This window comes from Zootoca vivipara, chromosome 5, assembly GCF_965207765.1.
Source record: "Zootoca vivipara chromosome 5, rZooViv2.hap1.1, whole genome shotgun sequence".
Lineage (NCBI taxonomy): Eukaryota > Metazoa > Chordata > Lepidosauria > Squamata > Lacertidae > Zootoca > Zootoca vivipara.
The window spans coordinates 53,121,310-53,134,235 of NC_142588.1; the positions used below are offsets into that span (position 1 = coordinate 53,121,310).

The following is a 12,926-nucleotide window of genomic DNA, read 5'->3' on the forward strand; positions in this document are numbered from 1 at the left end:
GGAGCGATTGGATTGTGTGTTACAGGAAGTAGATGTGGCTTGTTTCTACAGAGGGCGCACGGCCAAGAGGCGGTGCCTCGCGGCTATTCCTCCGTACAGGTGGTCCTCTCGTGGCTTCCGAATAGGACAAGAGACTGCAGAAGTAGCCCTTGCTGGAATTAGAGGCTTCGAAGGCTTTGCTTCGCAGTCTGTGACCCCGTTCTGTTCTCAGACCACTCACGAATCTGGGAAATTTAGGAACTCCCGCCCCCCCCCCAAGTGCCGGATTTACGTATGTATAAGCTAAACAAGCTACAGTATAGCTTAGGGTTCCTATTTGTTATGTGCAAATGGCTTTAGATACCTATTGGTCCATACATTACCATATAGCATATATTCAATACAAAAAACAGCAACAATTTGTTGTTGACAAAGGACAACTAGACATATAAAGGGCCCCATTACCTTCAGTAGCTTAGGGCCTCCTCAAACCTAAATCCGGCCCTGGATCAGACCCAAAGTCCGTCTGGTCCAACATCCTGTTTCCCACAGCAGCTAAGGAGATGCCCCTGAGAAGCTTTAAGCAGAACACCTGCCTTGTATGCAGGAGGTGCCAAATTCAATCCCCAGCATCTTCCCCGCCTGACACCCTGGAGGTGCTGCCGCTCCTGGAAGGCGCCTTCCTCTCAGCAGCTGGTATTCATGAACATGCTGCTTCTGTAGCTGTTGCATTATAGTCATCATGGCTACCAGTCTTGAAAAGGAAGCTGACTTAGATTATGAGGGCCAATAGTTTGCCTATATCAAATATCAAAGTTACAGACTAAAAAAAAATTATTACAGGATAAGCTTTTGAGAGTTTCATTCATCACATCATTAAGTGTTGTTTTGAGTTGCAGATAGCGAGGCATAGCAAGGCATTTTGTTGCCTTCGCTACACAGAACTACCGTGGCTACTCCTCTGGAAATAAAAGACAATTCACATTAAATGTGGGAGTAGGGCAATTTAATGCTCAGCTTACATAACCTAATTTACAGAGTCTAACTCAGTGTTTCTCAACCTTTTTTGGGCCAAGGCACACTTGTTCCATGAAAAAAATCACGAGGCACACCACCATTAAAAAAGTTAAAAAATTTAACTCTGTGCCTATATTGAATATATATATATATATAGAGAGAGAGAGAGAGAGAGAGAGAGAGAGAGAGACCAGTTTAGTTTGTGGGGTAAGTCCTAAATCTCAGTGAATTATAACTGTAAGAAACACTTGCCAATTGCTGTGTTGGTTGCAATCTCCTGTAATAAAGCTTCACAAGCCGCTGATTTCTCTGCCAGCACGTGCTCCTCGCCGAAGAGGCCGCTCACTGCCTCGTAGACGCTGCTGGCTGCCCTCCGGAGGCTGTTCTGCTTGTCGGCCCGCGGCCTCGCGCCGATCAAGCCCTGGGCGCTGCCAGCAAGAGCAGCAAGAGCGAGACAAACAGCAGCAGCAGCACCCGCCGGCCGCCTCTCACGTCCGAGGCCGTGGTGGTGGCTGTTGAGAGCTGCACTCGCCCCGCATCGTGACCCGTCTGGCTTCCTTTCCGGCGGGTTAGTGTAGATTATTGGCGGCCGCCAGGCACGTGACAATGCAAATCGCCCTTCTCGTCACCGCACGTCGCGGCACACCAGCCAGCGTCTCGCGGCACACTAGTGTGCCGCGGAACAGCGGTTGAGAAACGCTGGTCTAACTTCCTTGCGGGTTTTCAGTTTAAGGCCAACTGTACAGACCCTCAACCCACTGATTTTCATCCTTGCCTAAACCACACACTAGTGAGGTTAAGAGAGCCATTGGAAAAAATATTCCTGCACATGCTCTCTTGCAGAGTAAATAAAGAAAGAGTATACTGTACAGTGGAACCTCGGTTTTCAAACATAATCCATTCCGGAAGTCCATTCGACTTCCGAAACATTCAAAAACCAAGGATCAAAGGGCGGCCGGCAAATCTATTTTTTAAAAAAATGAGAAATGTGCTTCAGTAGCCATTTGGCTTCTAAGGCATGTTCAAAAACAGAAGTACTCTAGTCACTTCTGGGTTGTTTGCGTTCGGCTCCTGAAGCGTTTGGCAGCCGAGACATTCAACAACCGAGGTTTGACATTTTAAACCATCCACTGATATGCAGGAACTTCTCCTTCCCAAACTGATGATACTTACCAGATGCAATAGTCAGCTGATGGCTTGATTTTAATTCCCTGATTTTTTATGATTTAGCAGTATATAAATATTTTTATAAATACATACATATATCTTAGAACAATCACAATAATTTTGAAACAGCTCCCTACCCCCCTTTAACAATTTCATTTTTTGTGTAAGAATGGAATGGTCAGCATCGGAACAGTGTAAATGGGACTTGCAATGAATTGTTGTAATATGGAGTGTTCCTGTTCACTTTTCATGTCAGCCAGCCACTCAATCTCTTCCCACACCATTTTCCATTGTCCATCTCAGCATTCCATAGCCACTGAGCATGCTCAGTCCTCATTGGGTTGTTTGGGAAGGATTCCCCCATTTGGGTTTTTTTATATATAAAGAATTGTTGTATTCTGCAAACCCAAGCCTGCTGATATTTCCTTCTTGTGAGTGGGTAAATTTTGGATAAATAAGTAACAGCACTCATGTCTGAATGTCACAAATACAGTGACTGCATCACTCCTATCCAGAGATATGTATTTAGCAAGAGGTACAGCAATCTTAACATATATTGCATGGTTTTGTGTACAAAATACTTCACTCCTTCAGCTTTTTGCAATTTGTCAATGAAGCATGAGTACCATTCTCTGAACAAAATACAAAAATAAAAAGGAAATGCAAATACATTTTAAATACATATGTTAGATCAGTTCTGTTTCCCATGGGCTTAAAATTGGTTCAAGGCACAGCACTATACAAATAAGATATTGCACGTACCTCTGCAGCTGCATATCTGAATAGATTACTGGTTCTGTAGGCTATTACCGTACATAATGAAGTCAAGGCTGCTTAATCAAGAGCCATAACAGCAGTGAGTGTGTAGGAATGTAGCCCAAGGCCAAAACTGACAGCAGATGTACAGACTTAAGGGACCAAACTCTTCCAAACTCTTTCTGCAAAGGAAATATACACACTCAAGTAGTTTCAGCACACCTCACACTCAGGTAGCTAAAACTGCATTGAGAAATAAGGGGAAATAAATTTAAAGTATAATCACATGCATATTAATACAAAAGTTAAGTTCCATGTGTTCAGTGGGGACTATTCCCAGATAAATGTGCACAGAATTGCAGCTTAAATTAGAAACCATTGGCAGCTATATATAATGATGTATATAGATTTATTTATTTGCGGAATGGATGACTTAGTCTTTTAAAGCTGTCAAATTTCATCTCTGCACACTCAGCTCCCACTAAACAAAGACCAAGTTGGGAGGGGGAAAAATCCAGTCCTCTAACTCTTTCTTTAATTACTTAAGTAGTAAAACTACAGTAGATAGATTTTCATTTTCAGGGATGCAAAATGCCAGTATAGGTGATGGTTGACCCTACACAGAATAACCATACACAGCTTTTTAAAACAGCTTTCTAGTGCTCATCCAACTAACATAAGATTGCATTCCTCAGCCCTGAAACATGAGGAATTTCAGCCTACTGATTACCAGTAATCTGACTGAGCTCTGAACAGAGAAGAGTTTCATCCTTTAAAGCACTCTAAAACAAAACAAGATATATTTCATTTGTGATCATGAGAAGTGTAAATCCTTGGAAAAATTAATCAATTAAAAAGATGCACACATGGGATTGCAGTCTGCAATTAAATACTGTACATTAAAACAGCCAGCATTTTATAACTGCAACATTGGTGATGGAAAAAATCCAAGAGTTTCCTCTATTTGCAGGTCAGAATCTTGTACATTGAGCAATGTACACTTTGCATCATTACAAACTGGCAGAATATTTGGGGATGAGATCAGTCCCATAGTGCATTTGGTGAAGAAGGAACAGAGGAAGGGTCTCCATAAGTCCTCAGACATGTATTCTCTCATTGGTTTCTATCAGCTCTTTAACACCATGCAACAGTCTCTCTTCATTTCAGAAGGTGAGTCAGTTGGTCGCGCAAATTTGAAGACTGTTCAACACTGAAGATGAGAAGGAAGACTTCAATAGACACTCAAGGATATTAGGATATATTAAATATTGACTGTAAATGGGCCAGTCTGGGCTGCCTCTGCAATGCAAAGATGGACCAGGGTTGTCAAAATAAAATGGGGAGGTATCTGCTGATTTAGTCCACTAATTGCCCCTCCCAAAATATCCTTTAGAGATTGAAAGAAGAGGACACCCTCCGTCAAGGGAACAGATGCTTCCATTTTAAAGATTAACATTTAATACCCCACTGACTGACCCAAAAGGTTCTTGCAGCAGCTTAAAAAATAGAAATAATGTTTGTTTATAATTTTTACCTAACAAAACTACTTTACACCCAGGACTCAATTCAATTGCATCAACAACCAAGTAGCTAAAGATCCAACATTCTAGATACTTACCTTGGAGTGAGTCCTGACTTACTTCCAACTAAACATGGCTAGGATTGGACTGCACATCTTTCTGACTGAGAAATGAGGGTGAGGAAGAAGTGAGGTGTAAATGGGGACAATTTAAAGTGAAAGCCATAAGCATGAGGCTCATTGGCAGAATGAATCTGAGCTTGAGTGATCAGGATGTCACCTGAGAGAGGAACCTTGAGAGTGCAATCCTGTGGGTGTTTACTTGGAAATAAGTCCCAACATGTCAAACGGACTGCTCACCAGTAGTAAGTCTTACTCTCACAAATGGAGGTCAGTAGAGCAGGAAACAGAAATCATAGTGGGAAAAGCCAAAACAGTAAAGAGTATAGCCTTCTTAGTCCACTCACCTTTTTAAAACCATTTTTATATATGAAACATTTTATATATGCTTTTATTATATTGTAAACTGCTTCAAGATGCTTCATAGGAAGCAGTTAATAAATTAAAGGCTCTGGGTTACTATTTATTTATGTATTTTTTTATTTCATCACACATTTTACCTGTTTTTACTATGTTACACTTTAAAAATCAAGCAATATCACTATTATTTAACATTTATTTGGCACCAGCAGTATGCCAGCTTTGTACAGTTTTGTACAGAGGTGATATAGTCCTAACCTATTTGGTTTACATTCAAAATAACATGAACAGAACAAAAGGACAAAGGAGTTAACATCTGGCAAAAGTAGCAAGAAGGATGTGTTGAGGGGAAGCGTAAAAGCCACTCAAATAAAGCAGAGCAAACCAACTTACTTTTTCTGAATAGCTTCTTGCCTAGAAAAGAAAAGATGTCAATATAAAATAAATTATAAGGAAATTGGCTGCAAGGTGCTTAAGAACACAAACAGATAGAACTGAGTTATGAACTGATAAAAGAAGGCCTGATTTCAGAAGGCTAAATAAATGAACGAGGTATCATGACTTCACTGCCATGATATAGAAATTAATTGACATCCTGAAATTGCTACCAGTGTTGCAAAGAAGCTTGTGAAGTAAAGCTGCAAAAAGGTAAATCTTACTTCCGAAGATTCCTTTTATTATGCCCATGTCTCTCAGAGATGTGTAGGGTAAAACAGCCTAAGAGTCAATTTAGCTATTTTATCTTAGTACAGTAGTTAATAATAGAAGCAATCTTGGAATGCTGGTAGTAGAGGACAAGAGTAACAAAATAATGCAGTGTGGAATGTAGCTGTTCAAGATTCCAGCAATTTTTGTTCCATTCTACAATCCCCAACAGTCAGCATTCACTGGACAATAAGCATGTTCAGTACTCATTGAGCTTTTTGGGAAGATTCCCTCCTTAGGGTTTTCCACCCCCCTAAATGTTTTTCTGCTTCTGCAAATCATGGAGTTCCCCCAAGCTTGCTGAAACGTCACTCCTGTGTTTGGGAAGTGAAGTTTTGGTTGCATCACAGCCTGGACACTGGAAACATTAGAGGGGATGAGATTTTAATAGTCCTAGTCAATCAAATAAAGCGTACACAGTGCATATACTTACTGGTACTGCAGATGAGTAGTTATAATGGCCATTTTTCTTAAACTCTGCAAAGGAGAAAATATGAAATATGGTAATTTTTCCCCACTATGTTTCTCAATCATTACTCGTGGCATTTTATGTTATACTCTCCTAGCCTAGAGTATCTGTTGTTCTGAATGATCTCAAAGCTTTTGAAATTAACTTTATTTAACAATTTTATTTTTTCAGCTCTATACCTGGCCACTTCATACATTCTCCCAAATTTTTCAGTTATGATCATGACACACCCTCCTAGATCTCACTTGGGAGCTTCCCTTTTAATTTTATTTAATACTAGATTTCAGATTCAGTTCAGTAATTTTGGAATTCTAATCCTGAGAACAACAAGCAAGATCCTTCAAATTCCTATTTGGCAAGCTTGATTAAAATAAATAATAAAAATCTACCAGGCTTGGGTTGGACAACATACAGCTCACATACCATCTGTAACCAACCACACCATCTGCCACCAGCCATGGCCAAAAATTCATCAACACCAACTGTATAAATTATGGAAAAATGTAATCTCATTTTCTAGTTCTGGTTAAGTTTCATAGGAAGCAGAGTTCCCCTCTAAGCCACAGAAGCTGAGCAAGCTCCCTTGCCACACAGACTGGCTCACCTAGAAGTCTGTAGACTGCCAATACTGTTCAAGAATTATTACTTACTGAAATTCCAACATAAATCATGAAGGCACAAGACTGGAATTATTGGGGAGGGGGATGCACAGATATATAAGCCAGCCTTATGTAGCAATGTCCACAGTCCCATATTTCAAAGATGAACAACTAGAGATGAATGTGGGTTTGTTTGTTTTTTTGTCTAGCTCAAAGCTGGTAATGTTCTTGGTATCAGATAACAATAAGGCCAATGACTGTTTAATTCTCCTTAAATCTGACCATGAATACTAATGTCAAGGCTATTCTGATAAACGCATGAACACTAATGTAGACTGTCTGAAAATGGTAAAGGCAGGTAGCCTATAGTGCTTCTGGGATGAAGTCCAGCTCGTGTTAGGAATGAAGAAAAAACAAACACCTTTCAATTCCTAAACCTGCACTTTACGAGTCCCCTCCTCTTTTTTGCATATCTTGCAGTTCACAGAGATGGACCTAGTTATCTGATAAAGTCCCCACTTTTGTAGCTCAAGTATTTCTTACATCTTCTGAGTGCAGAATGGCATCCTCTTGCATCACCATGTTTCTGGCAGCTTGTCCTAAGAACTGAAACACATGGAAGCCACAGTAAGATACACAAGTTTCCTGTGTATGTGATATAGCATTCCACTGGTCCTCAAAGGTGGCAATTCTGCTTAGAGCTTACTACTGCAATAGCATTTAAGCAATCTAAATGTAATAATTATTGCAGGCTTAACATACAGAGGTTTTTAAAAAAATTATTTGGGCCCAAACTCATGGAAGCGTAAAATGCAGTCAGCTGCCATGAGTTTGGAATTCTCTTTTCTTTTGACACAAGGTTTCAAGTAAGCTAAAGAATTAATACTCCAAAGCATGGGTAGGCAAACTAAGGCCCGGGGGCCAGATCCGGCCCAATAGCCTTCTAAATCTGGCCTGCAGATGGTCCAGGAATCAGCGTGTTTTTACATGAGTAGAATGTGTCCTTTTACTTATTTTGTGGGGCATAGGAATTTCCTTCAAAATATAGTCCGACCCCCAACAAGGTCTGAGGGATAGTGAACCAGCCCACTGCTGAAAAAGTTTGCTGACCCCTGCTCCAAAGGCTTAGGGACGTTGAAATGCAATCACGAGCAGCTGAAATTGAGACTTGACAATCCAATAATTTGTATGCTTCCTTTATTCCATTGAACTTATACCTTCTAAGATATCTGGTAGACCTACCAAGCATTAAAATGAGGGTAGCCTTTACACAGGCAAGGTTAAATGTCCTTCTGGACTGAGTGCTGCAACTGCCTCCCTGCGTTCTGGAAGAAGTTCTCTGGAAGGATGTATTTGGCTAACCTCTATTATACCTTATTCTCATGAGTGGAGGAATTTTAATGTTTTCTGTATGAGAGCGTACTATGTTGCTACACAGTGAAAAATTAAATAAAAAGTACTTCCAAACCCACCCAACCCATATGCTTCTTTATTTGACAACTCGTTGCTTTTAAAGCCAACATATCTTGCAGATGTGTTCAGCCACTTGAATGTAATACCTCAATATAGGGAATAAATTTTACAAATTTTGACTGTTAAAAAGGCATTAAAAATACTGAAACTCTGATTGAGATGTTAATTAGAACATTCCATTGACAATTTTCCAACTTGTGGAATTTTTTGAGGAAGTTCAATCAGTAAATGTTGCTTCTATCAAAGGAGATGTTATGCACATATAGAACAATTAATTGAATGAGTCAGTGCTTATTTACGCCAAAATTAGTGTGATGGTATATAGTAGATGCTAACACTACTCATTGTGGGAACAACAGTCACTGGAATTAAGACATGAGTTGTAGAAACAATTTCTTCAGCACTCTTGTGACACAACTAATATTATCAAAATTTTGGATTTTGGTTAGTGAGCAGGCAAACACAATACTCTGTTATGATACACAAATGATTATTATTTATAAAACATATCAGTGGACACAGTGCTTTACAGAATAGCATATGCAATCTAAATTTCAACAGTGCAGGGAGTCAAGGACAAGAAAGCAATAGAAACTGTAGGCACTGGAAGATCACAGGAAGTGAAGATGAGCACTTGCATTTACATGAACTTAGGCTTCATTGATTTGAGAGTAGAAAATATTAAATACAGATAAATAGAGTATGAATGTCTGTCTGCTTTTTCAAAACTTTCTCTCTCATATGTCAGGAACTAAAATTCCATTCATCCTCCTATCTAAAGGAAGCCTTCCTGTCAGGAAATGTTCTGATTTGTCTCCTAGCTCTGTTAGTCACAAGGCCCAATTGCCAACAGAACACTTGGATACACTATTTTGCCTCTCAGGCAGGAGCAATGCTCAGCAAAACTGAGCATTACTTACAGTTCCAAACCATTCTGAAATGTGCAGCATTACTTAAAATCAACTGGACAGAGCTGTAATAAAAGACTCACTGAGCAGAAACCCAAATAAACCCATCCTCTCACACCTCCACTCCCATGTCAACTTCCTTATGCTGTTCATGTGGCTTAACCAGAGTGCATCTAGAAACTACAGGTGCTAAATTTAGTGCCTAGCTATTATCCCTGCAATGCCCTGGATTAAGGTTACTCCATTTCTGGATTTTGTCGCTGCATTGTAGGGGGTTGGTCTAGATGACCCTCTGGATCCCTTCCTATGATTCTATGAATTCCAGAGAATATTAATGGAAAGAATATCTAGTGCTAATTTATTGTCCCTATGTTGCTGTAAGCCTAGGTGACTACTGTGAAAATACTTCCTCCCTCCCAGGCAGAAACAAAAGGGCATTTTGTCCTTTTCAAAAGCACCATCACTTATGTTCTTTAATAAATGCAAGCAACTTGTATCAAATCCCTACCCCTACCCCTACCCCCTTCTCAACTTGGAGACTTGTCTGTTGCTGGGAATCACAGGTGGGCAGAAGGCGGTTGTTCTCATGTCAAGCTTGGGTTTTCCCCACAGGTATCTGGCAAGATACTGTGAGAAAAAGATGCTGGCCCAATCCTGCAAGCTCCTCTTATGTTCGCATGAGGCAAAGCAGAAAGGCAGACCAGGATTCTATTCCCAATCATTTGCCAGGCAGAACAGTGCGGAGCACAGTATTTTATGATGGCAGCTAGTGAGAGAGAACTACTGCGGCTTTTTAAGAGGAGGTGGAAACAGCAAGTGTGTTAACTGAGACGTTTTCATTTTAAATCCCCGTTTCAATACCCGTTTTTAAAACCAGAACAAGGAGTACAACGGAAAGCACTACTCAGCTGCTGTCCAACCCCCGCCCCCAAATGCCTGGGGCACTACTACTACACCCCTCTTAAAGTGATAGGAAGCTGGAGCAGTTCCAAAGCAGCCGGCAACCCACAGAGAATACAAATCCCACCATGCATTGCGCTCCCCTGCTGCCGGTCTAAAGCTCCCCAGCGCAGTGCTTTCTAGTCTCTCTCACCTCGGCGCTCCGCGAACCCTTCAGCACCTGTTTGGTGAGGGCTATGACATCCGTGCCGCAGCTGGTCACCTTCTCGGTCAACAGTCCCTTCACCGAGTGGCCGAATCGAGCCTGAACGTCCACGGCGCTCGCGGCTGGGGGTGCCGCCATCTTGATAACGTTACCCTCCCGGACAAGCGCGTCCCCCACGTGAAGGATGCAACGACGGCGAGCGAGAAAGGGCAAACCAGATGAAAAGGCAAGACGGCGAAGCCGCTCTCCCAGAAGCTCCAGACCACGATCTTACGGATGCTGTGTTCTCAAGTCTGCCATACCCTCAGAGTCAGACATTAAGAAGTAATGGGGACATGCCCTTCCCTATTATTCTTTATTTCTCAGGATCACCGCTTCTTCACACAAAGTGATTTATTATCTGCGCGGGCGCGCGCGCGGGCGTGCACACACACACCCCTCAACCAAGATACTCAGATATAAATGAGAATAGAAAACAGAATCACAATCCCAGCCAATAAAGTACAAATGATTAATCAAATTAAAAACAACAAAGCAGAAACCCCAGAGAGGCACTCACAATCACACCAGTGTGGTGTGCCGCACCCTTCAAGAACCACTGTTTTAAGCTCCTTGGGGCAGGGACCTTTCCGCTCATTCTTTGTAAAATGCTGACATGACACTGTATGAAAATATTAATAGTTGTCAGCTAAACCTGCAGTGAACAGAGGTGGTAGAACACTGAGGTGAAAGAATGGCATATGTCAAGAATGCTTTGATGGTGTTTCCTGCTGGCAGTGGGTTGGACTGGATGGCCCTTGTGGTCTCTTCCAACTCTACGATTCTATGATTCTATGAATGGACTGCAGCATTTCATGATAGGAAACAACACTTTTGTCTTTGCCTGCATATAAAAACTCCCTGTAAGGAGAAAATGAACACATCCTGGAGAACTGTTCTGTGCCAGTAGTCTCCTTGCTGGGCTAGTTTTCTCCTTGCAGGAGAAGCAGCACCGCTCACCTGTCTTCCCAACATCAAGCATCCCTGCCCGTTACCGAAACCAAGAAGGGGAGAAAGTGGGGAGCATAGTGCAAGTGCAGTGGCAAGTGCAGTGGCAGAATCAATCTGATGCTCCTGCCACTATGCTCACACTGCACCAAGCTCCCTGCCACTGCACCCTCCCCACTCCTGGTAACTGGGAGTGACACTCAGTGTTGGGAAGCCTGGTGAGCAACGCTGCCCCACCTCACCAACTGTTACTGGTATCGACACCTCTGCATCCTCAATTTCATGCAAGCTTCCATTTGCTATTTTGGCCAACTTAAGAAGCCTAAATGGGAGAAATGGATATCTACAAGAAACAATACACATAAAAATGCTATATATTTATCTGCCTAAGCAAATTCAGCTAAGACTGTTTCAAGGTTACAATGAAAATCAGGCAGAATGGATTAGGGAAAACGATAATACTGGCCTTAGCCATAGCAGTATCCAAATGCATAACTTATCTGGGGTCTCAGAACATTCAGGTTTGATCTTCAGAAGGCAGCGTCCCTCAGCTGTCACCTTGAAAAGCATCAAGAAATAATGACACCCCCCCCCAAGGGATAGCAGTGTTCACAACTGTCAAAATGGACCCTGACATCTGGAGATCAGGATGTCATAGAAAGCTGGTCTCAAGGGGAAGATATTTTGTGCCATCTTAAAGACTCACAAATTTATTATGGGATAAGCTTCCATGGACCATTGTCCACTTAATCAGATGATCCAATGAAGTAAAGTGCCTGAAAGCTTATACCATTTTTCAAAATGTGTTAAGTCTTTAAGGTGCCACAAGATATGAGTTGCAGAAACAATTCATTGAGCTCTCCTGTGACACAAGCTTGGAAGTGCAATTTCAGCAACATACATTGCCAAAGTCTTATATTTGGGTTCATGAAGAATATCCAGAATTGGCAAGTGAAACTACCATCTCTATGAGCTGCTATTTGGAGCCACCTATCTTTGCGATCAAGGATTCTCAACTATGGTGACCCACAAAACAAACAAACAGCTTGTTTGGCCATAGGGAATTAGAGGAAATTAGTTTTTCCTAATATCACCCCTCCCTGGAATGAAATCTTGAAGAACAAACATGCTCAGAAGTCTCACTGAAATTGTGACTGAGCCTTTCTATCACTTTTTGACCTTTTGGCTAAGTTGAAGTGTGAAAATCACTTGTGTTCATTTAGTAGTAATGCTAAAGTAACACTATGTACATTGTTCTGTGAATGAGCAGTTAAGGATTAATAATGTGCATTATTAGCACTATTTATAAATCAAAAGTGAAAACGTGCAAGTGGGTCCTAGGTTGCAGATAAGGGTCCACAGGTCATTCTCAGGTCTGGGCCAGTTTAAGACCACTGTTCTAGCCTGTTCTCGAACTGTTGCACAGGAGACAATGTGTTAGATCTGATGGACTTTAAACCAGTTTAGTTTATTGTCCTTCAAGTTAGTAACATTTCTTCATGCAATTGCTTAGGTCTGCTATAAAGGTAAAGGGGCCCCTGACCATCAGGTCCAGTCGTGTCCGACTCTGGGGTTGCAGTGCTCATCTCGCTCTATAGGCCGAGGGAGCCAGCATTTGTCTGCAGACAGCTTCCGGGTCATGTGGCCAGCATGACAAAGCTGCTTCTGGCGAACCAGAACAGCGCACAGAAACGCAGTTTACCTTCCTGCCAGAGCGGTCCCTATTTATCTACTTGCACTTTGATGTGCTTTCGAACTGCTA

General features: G+C 41.6%; 1 protein-coding gene across 2 annotated transcripts; it reads right to left on the reverse strand.

Moving 5' to 3' along the window:
• Positions 1-2,668: 2,668 nt before the first annotated feature.
• Positions 2,669-10,339, reverse strand: BORCS7 (BLOC-1 related complex subunit 7). Of its 2 annotated transcripts, none has more exons than XM_035133591.3 (5): positions 10,166-10,339; positions 7,235-7,297; positions 6,057-6,100; positions 5,312-5,332; positions 2,669-4,129 (listed from the first exon to the last, which is right to left on the reverse strand). In XM_035133591.3, the coding sequence occupies exons 1-5, from the start codon at positions 10,313-10,315 to the stop codon at positions 4,078-4,080; spliced, it is 330 nt and encodes a 109-aa protein (XP_034989482.1). In that variant the 5' UTR covers positions 10,316-10,339; the 3' UTR covers positions 2,669-4,077. The 2 variants fall into 2 exon arrangements, with proteins under 2 accessions (XP_034989482.1, XP_088525772.1); XM_088669646.1 differs by having other exon boundaries at positions 4,079-4,218.
• Positions 10,340-12,926: the final 2,587 nt, after the last annotated feature.